Below are 17,360 nucleotides of genomic sequence, written 5' to 3'. Positions count from 1 at the left end.
CCTTCCGAGTGAAATTCAAGGTGCTAACAATGACATACAAAGCCCTGCATGGCATGGGTCCGGACTACCTACGGGAGCACCTTCTGCCAACGTCAACACCCCTCCGTCCTGTGCGCTCCCACAGAGAGGGCCTCCTCAGGGTGCCACCACTCAAGGAATGTCGGCTGGTGGCCCCCAGGGGGAGGGCATTCTCAGTGGGTGCGCCAACCCTCTGGAACTGCTTGCCTACCAAAATCCGGATGGCCCCCGACCTCCGCACCTTCCGGCGCGACTTAAAAACTTACCTGTTCCAGCAGTCCGGCCTGGCCTGATAGTTCTTGGGGTCTCAGTTGTTTTTACTATTGTTTTACTATTGTTCATCTGTATACCTACCTTACTCTGTACACCGGCCCGAGTCCCTCGGGAGAAGGGCGGTATATAAAAACGAATAAATAAATAAATAAATAAATAAATAAATAAAAGTATTGTTTCATGCAATATATCATCTAATCCTCAACTTATAGTTTGCAGCAAGGACAGTTGTGATTCCTCTTTCACAAGCACAAATAATCAGGAGAAAATTGCTTGAAATTATAATGCAGTTTTGTCTTGACTTAGCATGAGATGTGAATCCAGTCCCTTTGGTTCATGTATCATGGTTTATCCAATCAACTGGGCCAGTCAGCAAACCATGATTAAATTAAATCATGCGGTAATGAATAAACTATTTTATTCTTTATAAAATTTTCTTATTGAAAGTTTTAATTATAATAAAAACTAAAAGAAAAAAAAGAAAAAAAAAGAAAAAAAAAGAAAAGAAGTAAGCAGCTTCCAGTTCACCAACACTGCCGTTATGGACACTTGGAGGATGGCTCTCGTCCTCCATGTCCAGTTTTGCATTGCTGGGGGGTCTTAAAAGGGCCAAAGAGTCGCCGTGGAGGGGCAACCAGCAAGAAGGGGCTTTTGCAGAAACACGGGGGAAGGGAGCTGGAACTCTCCCATTAGTGCCTGCATTCCCTTCGAACCGGCAGATGAAAGACCAGCCATAGCAATACGGCTGGTCACTAGGCTGCAGACAGCCGAAGCCACACTTACTACCAGGCAACATTAAAACAGTGTGGAAAAGACCGGGTAAGATCAACCTCTCTTACAATCCAATCTTCTTCTTTCCACCTAAATAAGCTGCTAAGTACCTTCCCCCCTGTGGAGAGGGAGCGGGAATTTCAACCCTCCCTTCAGAATCAGCGGTGATTGAACTTCCAGGGGTGATTTAAAAAGAAACCTTGAAAAATTGGACCTCAACTAGAATTTTATTCCTTTAAAAAAAACTTGTGGACTAAAAGCTTTTGGCTATTTATTCCTTACTTCCTATCCTTATTTGAAAATTTGGCTCTGTTCTTCTAAAACGGAAGAAACAATTGAAAAGAGATTAACAGGCAGTTTCCCTAAAAGAAAAGAAAAGAATTTTCCAAGTACTTGGAGGACATCCTGTGGCTAAACCTGAAATTGCAAGCTGATAAGACTAACCTTGAACACCAGATGTGAGAGTCCACCATGGAAGAAATACAAAAACAAATGTATGCTATGATGAAAATAACCTGCCAAACTTATCAGTTCCTTTCCGCAGCTGGTGATGAAATAAGAGCTTTTGGGGAAAAACTAGAAAGCGTCTTGGATAAGCAAATGCAAATTGTGACTATAACTAACAATTTATCAGGACAGAACATAACAGAAGAAATTGAACAATCAAATACTCTGACAGAAGATTTAACTATTCAACAAGCACAGGCAAGAGAAATTTTGGAGAAAAACCTGACAAAATGATTGAGCAAAAATTTTGTTACATAAAGCAGAAGGAATTCGAACATCAAAATGAGAAACAGATGGAAGAAAAAATAGACAATTACGCCAAGAGGAGAAAATAATAATAAGATTTGGTATCTTTATTAGACCCCTCAACCCTTCAAAAATAGAGACTGGAGGGTCACTTCAATATGATTCTACAATATAAGAACTCTTTGATGACCCTGAAGCAAAGAAAGAAAAGATGATATGGGAAAGGAAAAAAGTCAGAATAAGATTGAAGAAGAATGGACATATTTAAGAGGCCTGAAACGGAAAATATCTAAATAGACAGTGTTGTGTAGTGAGTTCGTTGCGCAGGAATGGAGATGAGGCAAGTGAGTTCAGCAATGGTCATGTTTATTTGCTTGCAGGATCTGAACTGAGAATTGGGCTGCAGCCTGCAGCAATTTATAACCTGGCCCCTAGGCGGCAGCCAATAGGTTTGAAGCAACCCATCGCCACCTAGGGGCAGCCAATAGCAGCACTGGAGACGGGGAGTTGCTGGAGAGCCGTTAGCTGCTCCAGCTTACCACATGGTGTTACAAGTGAGCCCAATACATAACCGACAGGATTGTACTTGGATTATGAGAGACTGTTTTGATGTGCAGATAAAAATATTGGCTAATTAAAAAACTTAAGATGTGCAAATATCAACAGTTAAATTGAAATATTGAACTGTTTAAATGAAATTAACATGTACTGATGTTAGGAGTGATATAATGTAACTAATATACTTGGATGTAGTGATAAAAATAAAATTACAAGTGTAAGCACGAGAGAACAGATATAAAGAAAAGATGTGTTAAATGTTGAAAGGGGAGAAATTTTGGTTATTGAATTTACAGTATGTGGAAATTACAATGAAAACAAGAATATTGTATTATTAACCTGTTGATATGGAAATGAGATAGATAGGATGTGTATCTACATTATTAGGAATTGGAGAGAACTGTGATAAAGGGAAGTGGGGTCACCTAGAAATATGAAAATGAGAAACTTCAAACGTTTAACTTTAATATTAATGCAAATTAAAGCTGGGAAAATTTATAAGGTGATTGATGTCTTAAAGATGAAATGTTAAAATAAATAAATATAAGAAAGTATTGACAAATGCAAGGAAACCATTAAATAATTGATAGATAAAATAAGGAGTATGTTAATTTAGATAAGAGACAATATGTATTAAAGGAAAAAAGAGAGGAAATATTGGCTACAATAAATTGGAGATTTGTAATAACATGTACCTGTATGAAATGGAACTATTGTAACCCGGACAACACGTTGCTTTTCAAAGATAGAAGTATAATATTGGAAAATCAATAAAAAATTTATATTAAAAAAAAGAAGTAGCATAAAGGGGGAAAAAAGAAAAAGCTAAAAATCCAGAAAGAAAAAAAGTAGCAGAAATATAGGAAAAAAGAAAAGATATAAAGAAGTGGCTTCAGATATTCTTCACAGCAGTTATAATTTTTTAACTTCTCTAAAATTATATCATGGTCTTTTCATTTTATAATCTATAATCTATCCTATTTAATCATCAAAACCATAAAACTTAAAAGTTTTTTTTTCTTTTTTACACAAAAGGCCTATAGGGGTTTTCAGTCACCAATAAAATGTAAATACAGTAATACCTTCTGATTCAACTGCTTTGAAAATCATCGAACTTAGTATTCAATGCATTTTGACATAAAGTTTGTCCTGGTACTCATTGTTTGTTTGGTACTCAACGCATAAGCTAGAACTTTCGGTGTTGGCTGCCTTGTGACTTATTATATTACTTATGGGGGAAAAATTGTTGGTATTCATCATTTGACCTAATTAACGTATTGAGATACCATGGTAATGTCTTTTCTAGAATAAAACAAATCCATTTAGTGCTTTCATGAATGAACTTCTGAGAATTTCACACGACTGATATGCTCAAAATATTCTATCTACACAGTGAGATAAGGTTTGAATAGAAGAGTTATTGATAACCTTCATCCAGTTTTAGTAGGCTTATCAACCTGAGAGCTGTTCTCTGAAGACTATGGGAGCATAGTCCCAGAATAATGCTTCCATGAGAATGACAGCGGGATCAGAACTCCCCAAGATACTAAACCTATGTCAGTGGCCCCAACCTTTTCAGCACCAGGGACTGGTTCCATGGAGAGAGGTTTTTGCATTTCTATTTGCACAGATGGAGCTTTGTGGGCAAGCATAAGCACCCTCCGCTCAAGTGAGTGGAAGTGAGCACAAGTGCCTTCACTTGTGTGAGTGGAACTTCACACATGAGCATAAGTACCCTCACCTCACACAAGTGGAGCTTTGCATGTGCGCACTTGCCTGGCAGTTTCAAACAGACTGCGACCCAGTATTGACCCATGGCCGCAGGTTGGGGACCCCTGGTGTAGCATACCTCTGCCCACAGTATCCCACACATACACTCTATAGCACACAATGGCTTCCCAGCCATGCTTGTGCAGTGCTGTGGCAGCCACTGGTGCATCCTACTCCACCTGACAACAGCCACTCCCTATCTGGTTGCACTTACACTGCACCATAGCACTTTCCCACTCACTGACCTGCTTGCAAGCCACCTGGGACTTCCTGATGGCTTCCCCAATGATTTTCTTTATTAGAAGCCATCAGGAAGTCACCAAAAAATCCTCATTTAACAACCCGTTATCCTCTCTCAGCAATAGAAATGGAGACTGCCGGAACTGCCATTGCTAAGTGATGCAGTCACATTTTGACACATTTTATGACTCCACTCCTTAGCTATAGCAATTCCAGTCCCAATTACCATCCTTAAATGAAGGCTTGTAATTTGAGTTAAAAAAGAACAACTGGTAACTGCTGATTAATCATGCAGCAGACAGAAATGAACTTTCCAAATGTTTAACTTCCCATAAATTATTTAAAACTCAACTATGCAATCCTAATGGGCAAATAGCTAAATGCAGCCTACTTAAGTAATACTGTTTCCAATGTCATAATTTTTACATCACAGCTGAGAAAGCACATATATCAGGGGTGTCAAACTGCCGGCCCATAGGCCGGATGCATCATCCAGAAGCCGCACCCACCCCATTTCCGGCAATGGCAAAACTGTCTCGATACGTTGTGCAACATCATGTGACGTCAAGGGTTTGACATGTCTGAACTATACCTTCTCTATTTCCAGAGAGAACCAAGCTGGCCATGTAATGCAAAGTGGCCAGATGTAAGTGGCCGGATTATCTAGACCCGTACCAATCGGGCTTCAGGCCCGGGTACAGCACGGAGACGGCATTGGTCGCGCTGGTGAATGATCTCTGGAGGGCTCGGGACAGGGGATATTCCTCTGTCCTAGTCCTATTAGACCTCTCAGCGGCTTTCGATACCATCGACCATGGTATCCTGCTGCGGCGCCTCAGGGGATTGGGAGTGGGAGGCACGGTTCTTCAGTGGTTCTCCTTCTATCTCCTGGGACGCTCGCAGTCGGGGTTGGCAGGGGGGCAGAGGTCGACCGCGAGGCCTCTCGTTTGTGGAGTTCCTCAGGGGTCGGTCCTCTCGCCTCTCCTGTTCAACATCTATATGAAACCGCTGGGTGAGATCATTCGTGGTTTTGGAGTTGGGTATCATCAGTATGCTGATGATACCCAGCTTTTCATTTCGACCCCAAACCACCCCAGTGATGCCCTCGACATGATGTCCCGATGCCTGGAGGCGGTCCGGGTCTGGATGGGGAGGAACAGGCTTCGACTCAACCCTGACAAGACTGAGTGGCTGTGCGTACCGGCATCTCGGGATATTCAGGATATCCCACCCCTCACTATGGGGGGTGAGTTATTACCCCCTGTAGATAGGGCTCGCAACTTGGGAGTCCTCCTAGATTCACAGCTTTCCTTAGAAGACCATATAGTATCTGTGACTAGGGGGGCCTTCGCCCAGGTTCGCCTGGTGCGCCAGTTGCGGCCCTATCTAGACCGGGATGCCTTACGTACGGTCACTCATGTGCTCGTGACCTCTCGTCTTGACTACTGCAACGCTCTCTACATGGGGCTACCCTTGAAGACCACTTGGAGGCTCCAACTGGTACAGAATGCAGCCGCGAGAGTTGTGTTGGGAGTTTCCCGACACTCCCATGTCACACCTTTGCTCCGCGAGCTGCCTTGGCTACCAGTTGTCTTCCGGGTGAGGTTCAAGGTGTTAGTAATGACCTACAAAGCCCTACATGGCATGGGTCCGGAATACCTTGGGGAGCACCTGCGGCCGGCGTCAACTTCCCTCCACCCAGTACACTCCCACAGAGAGGGCCTCCTCAGGGTGCCACCAGTCAAAGAATGCCGACTGGTGGCCCCCAGGGGGAGGGCGTTCTCTGTGGGTGCACCGGATCTTTGGAACCATCTTCCGGTCGAGCTCTGGATGGCGCCTGATCTCCGCTCCTTCCGGTGCAATCTTAAAACCCATCTCTTTGAACAAGCTGGCCTGGCCTGATGGGACGGGGTTGGATTTTATAAATGGATTTTAACTGTTAATCTGTATTAATTTATTATGGGCACTGTTTAATTACTTTTTAATAATTTTTAATTTTTGTATCTTGTTTTTATGTATTGCCCTGTTCACCGCCGAGTCCTTCGGGAGAAGGGCGGTATACAAATTAAATTAATAAATAAATAAATAAATAAAATCCTTGCACACCTCCCTGATCAACAATAGTGATCTTAAAACACCTGGTGCATGTCAGACTTCAGTTTGAGTTGTCCCAATGCAAAGCTCCTGAATTACAAACCGGCTAATTGCTATAATGCTAAGCAGAGGTGATTCTGACAGTGCAACCCTCCCAACCTACTGCTTTCCAATTATGCAGAGATGACAACTCTCAGAATCCTCCACATTGGCACACCAGGAAAATTACAAATTACAACACAGAGGACATCAAATTGAAAATGGCTGTTGTATTGTTTTCAAATAGGATAAAGTACTTTACCTCTGTATTTTGTGTTGTTTTTAATGTCATACACATTCCTGTAGATCAATGGAATTTTACTAATCAAAGCTTGGCTCATCCCCCACTTCTCCAGCTTCTCATAACATTCAGGATTAAAAATATCATGAGTGTGTCTGCAATTACTCCCAAATCTACATTCTCCTTGGAGATAGTACTGACATATGTGAAGTTTAACACAGATCTTCTTAAAGGTGCATGATCCATAAGGCCCATTCCCTTTGTTGTAATATGGACATATCTAGCAAAGATAAGAATATTATATTGTTATATTTGAAGCAAATGGATATATTTAGTCTATCTCTAGCCAAGCAAAGATGTAATAAAACAATTATGCCTAAATGTTCACAAGGAATATGGGATTAAAGCATCTCCAGAGAGGTTTAGAAATGGAACCAATACTAGTATACAAGATTCTATTCCCGCCTATGACCACCAATTGCATTAATAGATCTCTCTCTTCCTAAATGCCTATTCAGACTACTCAATGGCAACTTTCCACTGCCTTATTAAAGGAATCCAACTGCATAAACCATGTCTCTTTATTATAAAGTTAGCTATGCTGTAACCTTAGATCAATGGTCATTATTTATTTGGAAGATTATTATACCCCACTTATCAATAGTGGTTTTGAAAGCAAGATTAAACCAAAATAAAAATATTAAGCCCAATAATTGAGACCATTTTGGTTTTGGCTTTGATTTTCTTTTGGTGCCTTCAAGTCAGCCAAATCCTGACAACTGCCTGGACATGTTCCTGCAATTTTCTTGGCAATTTGACCATAATGGTTGGCTACTGCCTTCTTCCTTGGACTGAGAGAAAGTGACTAACCCAAGGTCAGCCAATTGCTTTGTGGCTAAGGTGAGACTGGAACTCAGTCTCCTTGTTTCTAGTCTAGTGCCTTAACCACCATACCAAACTGGCTCTCCAAATAGAAATACTGATTTATCACTGGAAAGGCCAGTGATAGTCTCTAAAAGTGCCACTTAATACAGATAGTCTTTGACTTACAAACATTCATTTACAGACCATTCAGAGTTACAATGGCAGCAAAAGAAGTGACTTATCAGTTTTCGGATTTACAATCAGTTGCAGCAACCCTAGGGTCACCTAATCAAAATTCGGATGCCTGGAAACCACTTCATATTTATGATGGTTTCTGTGTCCCAGGGTCATTTAATCATTTTGCAACCTTCTGACAAACAAAGTCAATGGGGAAGCCAGATTCACTTAACTGTGTTACTAACTTAACAATTTCAGTGATTCACTTAACAACTGTGGCAAGAAAGGTTGAAAAATGAGGCAAGATTTACTTAACAACTGTCTCACTTTTGGGCTCAATTGTGGTCATAAGTTCAGGACTACCTGAAATATGAAATTTTCCCCAACACTGAATTTCTTGGGCAAATTAAAATGGTTCGTTCGGTGTACCACATCTTCAACAACTGAAATTTTATTGCCTATCAAGCATCAATTGTATGTGATAAGCTTACCTCAGGCAGGAGTGAAGGATCATTCTGAAGCAGCAGTTGACGTAATTCATCAGGTTTTAAGATATCTAGACCATGTTCTTTTAGGACAGAGAAGTTGTGGCCTGAATTAATATCATGGATAAACTTGCATGGTTTCCTAAAAATTTTGAAAATATTAGAACATAGTTTGTAACTGTATCCAGATTTAAGTTTTAAATTACACACTGTTCATAGGCATGAGCAGACAGTGTCATGTAGACTGATAATGAAAGCTTAGCTGGGTCGGCCCTTGGACTAGGGCTGGGGTAGGCAACCTTGGCTCTTTTATGACATGGACTTCAACTCCCAGAATTCCTGAGCCAGTTGAAGTCCAAGAGTCATAAAAGAGCCAAGGTTGCCTATCCCTGGGCTAGGGACTTCCTGGGAATTCCAAAGATGGCAATTTAAAATCTAGGAATCAAAAATACCAATAATAATCCTGGGAGAAAGCAATGGCAGACTAGTTCCCATTTCAGGCTAAGCAATCTGTACAGCTACATCCAAGCAAATTATCAGCAGACTTCATATGAAAAATGGCTTTATTTTTTCCTGGGATTCCAGGGTGCTTTTAAAATTAAACTTAAAAAACCAGGGCTTTTGATGTACGTGGGACTGCAAGTTTAGAAAGCTTCTTCCAACAAGATTCTGGCTAATAAATGCTTTAGATACATTGTGTTTTAAAATCCTAACTCTGTAATGTCAATAAAGTTTGGGGAGGGGGAAACTAACGATCTGGGTAAAACAGACCCTGAATGGTGGTGGTGGTGGAGTCAACTGAGAAATGCTAATCGGCAGCTTGTTGTTAGAAGGCTATTCATTTCCTTCTTAACAGTACCTAAGCAGAGAAAGACATTGTTTTAAACTGATAAAGAAGCACAACATTCCACTTCCTTTTCAACTAAGTCTTGAAAAGAGTAAACAGGATGGCCAGAAACAGAGAACTAAGAACAAGACCTAAGAGTAGCTTCCTTCTGAAAGGTCTCAGGATCCCATAGAACGGGGTGCCATTTTCTTTGGAAAAGCTGGATTGGAAAGTCCATTTATACGTCTCATTTCGGTGGTACGTAAAATTTATTCCAGCTTCACTATTTACGAGTACAAAGCCACCGAAGAAAAACCTCTGCGGAGGAATCGCCCCCCCCCCCCGGTTTCCCTTAAGACCAAAGAGCAGAGTTTGAAATCCTTCCCCCAAGGCGCAGCCTTCCGAGGGAAAGTTTCAGGGTTCTTTCATAAAGAGCAGGGGTCTTCAAACTTGGCCCTTTTATGACTTGTGGACTTCAACTCCCAGAATTCCTCAGCCAGCAAAGCTGGCTGAGGAATTCTGGGAGTTGAAGTCCACAAGTCATAAAAGGGCCAAGTTTGAAGACCCCTGATAAAGAGGATCATAACATTTGGCACCGGGAGGCGTCTGTCCAATTCTTTTTTTTTTCCAGTCGGGTGGACAAGCGGAGCCTCAGACGCCAAGTTGCCCTCTCAAAAATTCCCCTGAATTGAATCTGGAACGAGAATCGCAAACTACCCGGCACCCCTCCGCCTTCCGCTCTGCCGAAGCTGCCGGCAGAAAATGGCAAATTGCCTCCCAGGCTGGGCGGCTCTAGGACCGATTCCTTTCTCCCGCAATTCCCCGCAGCACATCCGGGCGCTTCCACCGGCAAATCAATTCCTTGGAAAGCAAGATGCGCGCAAAGCAAAGCGCCGAGGACGCGGCTCCGGGGTCCCTCTTCCCGCCCACCACCCCCACCCCCACGGGGAGGTTTCAAGACTGCCCCGCTCCCTCTCTCGGAAGCGACCCGTCTTTTTCCCGGCTGGGGCGACGGGCTCACCTCGCGGCCTGTTGGCGGCACCCCCCGTAGACGAAGTACCGGCAGAGGTGGAGCTGCCGGCAGTCACCAGCGCACTTCCCTGTACCGTGTTCCCGGCACAGCCGCGCCCCTGTAGTAGCCACGACAACACGGTGATCTTCGCTGCCGGCCGCCGAGGGGGGGTCTTCCCGGATGACCACGATGAATTTCGTCTTATCCTGCAGAATCGAGGCCAGGCGCCCCGAATCCCCTCGGACCTTAATCTCGCTGACTTTCAGAGAGCCGCCCGCGGCGCACACCCCCCGGAAGATTTCCTGGGCAAAGCGCACGTCCATCCTGGCCTGAGAGTCTCGCCCTGGCCCCTTCCTCTTCCCCACCAGCCAAGCCCCCCCCCCTAAACAGGAGTTTAGGGAATTCCCGCCTCTCGAGAACGCTTGTCCCACCCCCTAGGATCACACCCGACTCCGCAATTCAGCCCTCGCTCCCTTTGTTTCTCTTTCCGGAGAAATGAAACCGAAAGCAAGAGCTTCCCCATAGAACAAAGTGCGGCTGGGTTGTTGAGCAATGGAGAGATGGGGGAAGTGAAACTTTTACTTCCGAATCGGCAAGTCTGAAAGGGCAGAAAAGTAGGCAAGCTTCCGACTCCTGTTCGTTAGGCGACCAACAAAGCATAAGTAGAAATGATCCCAAATTATGCTAGCTAGGGATCATGATATAAAGAGAGAAGAGAATATAGAAGATAGAATAAGGTACAACCATAAACCATAAGATACAAACAACAATAGATAAATCATAGTATGAAAAGGTAGTAGGAAAGATGAGAGGTGAGAAAGATGAGAAGGTTAGGTTAGTTTCCCATCTCACACTATGGGAAGTTATGTCTTTGGCTTATTGGTTCACAAACAACTGGTTTCTTGGTTATGTGGGAAGTCAGCTCCCCAGAGAAGGAAATATTAAAAGGGCAGGAAAATATATTTCCTAAAAGGATCTTAAAGAGACAGAAAAGCATGCCCAGTTTTTCTTAATAGCCCCAAGTCTCCCTCCCCAAGTGGAAACTAACTCTATAGAAATGCAGATGTAAACCATTCAGGAAGGTTGAAGCTAAGAAGACTTCAGACTTGTAAAATCTACATACCCCTGCCCCAGGGAGGTGGGCTGGGACAGACAACCAGCAAGAATCCTAGAGTGGCACACCTAGGCTCAGGACAGAATACTGACAAAGGAAATACAAAGCTTGAAACAGGAAATAACTCCAGACAATAGAGTCCAGGGGGTATAAAAACCCACTACCCACATGTGCTCAGTCCTTCTTTTCCTGTTGGATCCATCTTTCTGTCTGCCTTTCCTCTGCAATAAACTACAACCTTCTTCCAAAAGCAGTTGCCATGTTTATTCCCCGCTTGGAGGAACTATGATGGAGACTTTTCTTCCAACAGTTAGTTGCACAAAACATTCAAAAAAACATGTTTTGTTAAGCCAGATGACTTAACATGGAGTGTTAAAATGGAGGCTACAGCCTGATAGTAACATCTGGCTGTGAAAGCTGGACCACCAGAGTCATGGGAAGCTGGTGGCTTATAAACTTCATAACAATAAGGCTGACAAAATGATGCTTTTGAATTGTACCGAGAAAATAGTTGAATATTCCTTGGATCACAAGAAGAACAAATCATTCAGTGTGTGATGAAGAAAAACAGGTATCTTTGTGGAAGATTTCTGAATGAAGCTAAAGCTTAAATATTTTGAACATGCAATCCAAAGGCAAAAGTCATTGGGGGGAAAAAGGCAATAAAAATGGTCAACAGAGTTGGCTTAAGTACTAGCGCTGATGACACAAGCATGAGTTTATAAGAAGTCAAGCAGCTGCCAACACATAGTGCTGGCAGTATTCTGTCTATCAAATTATGCAATGTCAAAAGAGAATGAATGACTAAACAGCAACTTCCTGATTATGGCTTGGTACACACAAGAATTTAAGGCATGAGATAAGGAAAGAAACATGGCTAATTCTTGTTTATTTCAATTCTGTTTGCTGTACGTCTCCATATCTTCCTTTCTTCTTCGTGTCACCATGCTGCTGTTTGTTCTTTAAACTTCTACCTGTATCTCTTTAAGGCTCTCATCGAACCCATTAAATCAGGGGTGTCAAACTCAATTTCATTGAGGGCCACATCAGCATTGCAGTTGCCCTCAAGGGGCCGGGTGGGTATGGCCAGGGTGGGTGTGGCCTACTGGGTGGGCATGGCCAGCTCTACATCGTTTGCATCAAGGTTGCCTATAGGGGCCTGGGTAGGAGTGGGACAGATCTGAGGGTCTCTGGCAGAAGGAGGGTCTCTGGGCCAGGGCCAAGGCAGTGGGGGCCGTTCCCTCACTGTTTCCAGGATGGCTTCGTGGGCCACATGAAACCACTTTGCGGGCTGGATCCGGCCCCCGGGCCTTGTGTTTGACATGTCTGCATTAAACCATTACCTTCTTTGTCTTCCCATTTTTCTTGATCCATTCTGTTATGTATTTTACAAGTCTTTCTTTTATATCATTTAAATGTACTTGCTATTTTGGCATTCAATTGATAATTACTCAACACCCTTCATTCTTTAACTTAATTAAGTTAATTCCTACTGCACTTGATGCATGTTTATGCTTTGCCTGACTATGCAATTCTCATTTTTGTATAACAAAATGCACAGAAGCTTGTTATTAAGTAGTCATTTTTGTTTCTTTTGATATAATTTCCTTGCAATAGACCTGATACAATTCACCAGTATTTGCATATGCTAATGTATTCAGGATATTAGTGACAACTTGGCTGCTTGGTCAAGTGAACCCCTATCTAAATAGCTACTTTATTAGTGTCTTATGTGAACACGAAAATAGATTAATTAGGTAAACTAGATTTTGCAAAGTTGTTTGGCAGAAAAAAATATTTAAAATGCAGCGGGCACATTCCCAGACTTTAGGTTATTTTCACCTATATAAAGCTTATTAATCACTGCAGTACAGAACACCCATTGAGAAACAATTCTGATCCGGCTAAAGTGCAACCTTCTCATCTCTCTTTACTGACCTAGCATCTTCTTGAACTATACAGCTTTAATAATATAATATCATTTAAAGGTCATTGGAGCCTGTTTCTGAGAAAATAGTAGGATTAGAAAATAGCACATGGGAATGACAATACATCCTGTCCACACTTGGATGGTTCATTGCTTCAGATTCCCTCTGCAGAGGGATTTTGGAATGTATGGGGAGCCATACAGAACAGCTATCTGTAATGCATTAGAGTAGCGGTATCTTTACCCATGATCTTAAGAGAAGACAGCACATTTAAAACATTTGCAAACAAGTGTTATAATTTTACTTTTGAACCTCAGGGTAGATTTTGCGGGTCAGCTCTGAGGTTCTCTACAGCCTCAAGAAACAAAGCATACTTTATGCTGTATAGCAGGGCTTTTCAACTGGTGGCACGTGTACCACCTGTGGTACTTTGCCACATGGAGGTGGTACCTGATTGCTAGCCACGTGTAGCAGGGAAGGGAATGAGCCAAATTGAGCCAAGCCTGAGGGTGAGGCAGCTGCAGCTGCACGATTGTCTGGGCTCGGCAGAAGCCCCAGGAGCTGATTGGCGCTTCCAGAAGCAGCTCGGAGCTGGAGGTGAACTGAGGAAAAAGTGGGGGTGGGGGGAGAGGAGAGGCTATAAAAGAACGTGGTTTGGGTTGGGGAAGGGGAAAAAAAGAACAGGAAAGATTTAATCCCTTTAAATAAATGTAATTAGTTTTACCCCCTTTAATTGAGTCTGTCTGTGGCTTTTAGAAAGTTTTCTTTGAAGGTAAACTGGTTTAATTTAAAGCTAAAGCTTTTCACAGAGCCTTTCAGTCTATAATTGCAACATTGTGACACACCTGAGGCTGCTTAAAGAGAGAGAAAAAACGGAGTTTGTGTTTCTTTGTTTTCTTGCTTTGCACTTGATTCCTGTGTCTTTAAGGGTACAGGGAAGAGATTGGGGGGGTGCATTCTTACTACACAGTGGAAGAGCTCAGAAGGTCCAACCAGCTAGCTCAGGAGTCTACAAACTTAGAAACTTTAAGACCTGTGAACTTCAACTCCCAGAATTCCTCAACCAGCTATGAGGGCTGAGGAATTCTGGGAGTTGAAGTCCACAAGTCTTAAAAGTGCCAAGTTTGAAGACCCCTGAACTAGCTGTTAGTGGTGCCTATTAATAAACATGGATAAATTCATCATATATTTGTCAGTGCAAAGGGAAAGTAATTCAGCAAAGGAACATCCACCAAAGAAATTAAAACTGGTACTTTTTTCTTTTTTCTACAGTTTGTAATATTTTATTAAATTATAGAATAAAATACAAAAATACAAAAGCAAATAGTAGGACACAGTGGGGAGGAAAAAGGGGGGGAAAGTGAGGTGGAGATGGGAAATACAACAGAGTTCCTCTGTTGCAGTAGAATGAAGCATTAACATTGAACCTCAACTTTTTACTTTTCCATAATATTATAAACTAGCCATTTCTATAAAAACAAATGAATCTAATCAGTAAAACCCAAAATCCCCCTCCCTTTTTTAGTCATCAATATTTGGTACTCAAATATTGTCATGTCCTAAAAGTGGTATAATCTGTGAAAAGGTTGAAAAGCACAGGTGTCAAACTCGCTGTGTCACGTGATGTGTTGCGATGTATCCGAACTTTTTTTGCATGGCCGGACCTGGGGTGGGTGCAGCCTCTGCATGATGCAACTGGCCCACGGGCTGACAGTTGACATCCCTGCGTATAGCAATCTTTTGCAAAAGTGACACAAGCAAAGAATAAACTCACTTAGTAAATTGCACTCAATAATTTACTGCTGTTGGATATTTAAGTAGATCCTGTATATATAATATGCAGAGCAAGCTAGAAATGTCTCACTTCTGTGTATGATTTTAATCATACTGATTGTGCATACTGGATGCACAAAGCCAAAACAAATAATAGAAAAGCAAGAAAAATATTACAACAGCAAAAATCTACATGTGATGAACCATTATTCTAGAAGGACTAAAGTAATCCCACTTTAAAAATTACCCCATTAGAGTGAACAAACAGCATTTGTGCCAGATGAAATATAATCTGAGATGGCTTTCTCTGTTGTTTTTAAAAGCTTGACTAAGAATGTTGCAACATTTGATAACAGCTATACCTTTCTTCAGAAGACAAGGCCAAAAGCTATTATCTTAAAGGGAAAAAATCCAATGAAAGCCAGATGGATAGTTGCCAATTATTTTAATGAGTGTGGTTGTTAACATTCTTTCTTATTCTGTACTGAAAAATACCATGCTAACATTTACTGTTGTGAGTTGTTAATCTGTTTTCAAGGTTGAACTCCATTCTCATAGCCTCTAGAGAAGATAAATTTCTGAATGGGAAGCTGTTTCATACCTCTAAGATTGCTGATAGCATATTTACTGCATTCAGACATCACTTCAAGTTATAATTTTTTCATGATTTTCTCCTAACTGTAAAAGAGCTGTGTGCACCAGTACTTTCTTGCAGAATACTTCTGTTTTCTTACTAATAGTAAAGGTAAAGGTAAAGGTTCCCCCGCACTTGCATGTTAGTCGTTTCCGACTCTAGGGGCCGGTGCTCATCTCCGTTTCAAAGCCGAAGAACCAGCGCTTGTCTGAGGACGTCTCTGTGGTCATGTGGCCAGCATGACTAGACGCCAAAGGCGCACGGAACACTGTTACCGTAGTGGTCCCTATTTTTCTACTTGCATTTTTACGTGCTTTCGAACTGCTAGGTTGGCAGAAGCTGGGACGAGTAACAGGCGCTCACTGCTACGCGGCACTCGGGATTCGACCTGCCAAACTGCCGACCTTCTGATCGACAAGCTCAGCATCCTAACCCACTGAGCCACCGCGTCCCTTTTCTTACTAATAGGAGCAGATAAAATAAAACTAGATGGCTCTGTCCAGAGCCAGAGTCATAAGCCAAAACAATGTTAAGAGACAGAGAAGACGGAGTCTGCAGTTCACTGTTGATTAGGTTCAAATGTTTCCTGAACTAAGAAATGATTTGTGTTTGTTGTGGAATATATCACCACTGCTTGAGATCACATACATACTATTACCTTTCATCTACATTCATGGCCACCATGGTGGAAAAAGCTCACATTGATTTTACATATGCATATTGGGTTTTTTATATTTAATCAATTATCAAATAATTACCATATACCTATTCATTGAACCTAAAGAACAAGAATTACATCTAATATATACCACAAATTATGCCATAATGTGATATATGTATTTAGGTGTATCATTTAAACTCACTTTGTTTTATTCATTAAACCATGGTTAAAGAATGCTGGGCTTGGTGTGATGTAACTATGAAAGAGCAATTTGGGAAAAGACAAAAAAAAGGGAAAACAAAAGTTCTTAGATCAAACATAGCATAATACTTGGCAAGGGACTCTTAAAGATTTGAAATGGCCCTCAGATGAATTTGGTTCTACCTCAGTGTGATTTCTTTGAAAATTGAACAAGTTGCTTGCTTTGATTTTTTCCTGGATGTTTTATCAACTTTTCACTATAGTCTCAAAATAAAATAAATTAAAATCAGAGCCAAATTTGTTTAACTTCTCTATTATGGAGGGTTGACTAAGTGCTGCCATCTGCTGAAGCAATAGGGTCTTACCAGCTTTAGACGACAAAACCCGAATTAAATTCCAATGAAATCTTTGAAGTGCTTCTTCCCTGGATTTATAGCTGAATATTAGATTGTGATTGTAAAGAATATTGTTCTTATGTTTATATATTTAAGTCCATGGTTCATGCTTTCCTATGAAACTCAGCTCTTAAGAAGTCAGATTAATACAAACCTTCAGATTAATACAATCACTGTTAGAAGATTACATATAGCATTGTCATGAGAAGCAGATGTCCAGAGATATTTAGAAACGGTAGGAAATAGGATTTTTAAAGATGCACTATGATGTATAATTGTAACACATAAAGACACATGCCACCAAACTTAGTGGGATGAAACCCACAAATGGTACAAACAGCTAGAGGGATTTAAATTATTTAAAAGAAACAGACCAAATAAAAGAGCAGGTGGAGTTGCGCTCTATATATGAAATAACTACATCTCTACAGAAATAGAGCGCTATCTTGAATGAATTTGGATCAATATAAAAGGGGGAAAATGACATTGCCATAGGTGTATACTATAGGCCACCCAACCAAACAGAGGTAATA

General features: G+C 41.6%; 1 protein-coding gene across 2 annotated transcripts in view; it reads right to left on the bottom strand.

Moving 5' to 3' along the window:
* LOC308670226 (protein mono-ADP-ribosyltransferase PARP12-like) overlaps positions 1 to 10,670 on the bottom strand; it is a gene marked incomplete at its 3' end in the record, with an annotated part of 42,934 nt that extends 32,264 nt beyond the window's left edge. For both annotated transcript variants that reach the window (XM_081331578.1, XM_081331579.1), the window contains exons 1-3: positions 10,131 to 10,670; positions 8,290 to 8,425; positions 6,779 to 7,037 (exon numbers count right to left, since the gene is read on the bottom strand). In XM_081331578.1, the coding sequence (XP_081187704.1) occupies positions 6,779 to 7,037; positions 8,290 to 8,425; positions 10,131 to 10,444 (709 nt within the window). In that variant the 5' untranslated portion in view covers positions 10,445 to 10,670. The remainder of the gene's footprint in view (positions 1 to 6,778; positions 7,038 to 8,289; positions 8,426 to 10,130) is intronic.
* Between the last annotated feature and the right edge of the window lie 6,690 nt (positions 10,671 to 17,360).

The sequence above is a fragment of the Vipera berus genome (genome assembly GCF_964194415.1).
Source record: "Vipera berus genome assembly, chromosome: 6".
Classification (NCBI taxonomy): domain Eukaryota; kingdom Metazoa; phylum Chordata; class Lepidosauria; order Squamata; family Viperidae; genus Vipera; species Vipera berus.
Note: the sequence above shows the minus strand (reverse complement) of the source record. Positions and strands in the feature narration are given on the sequence as shown.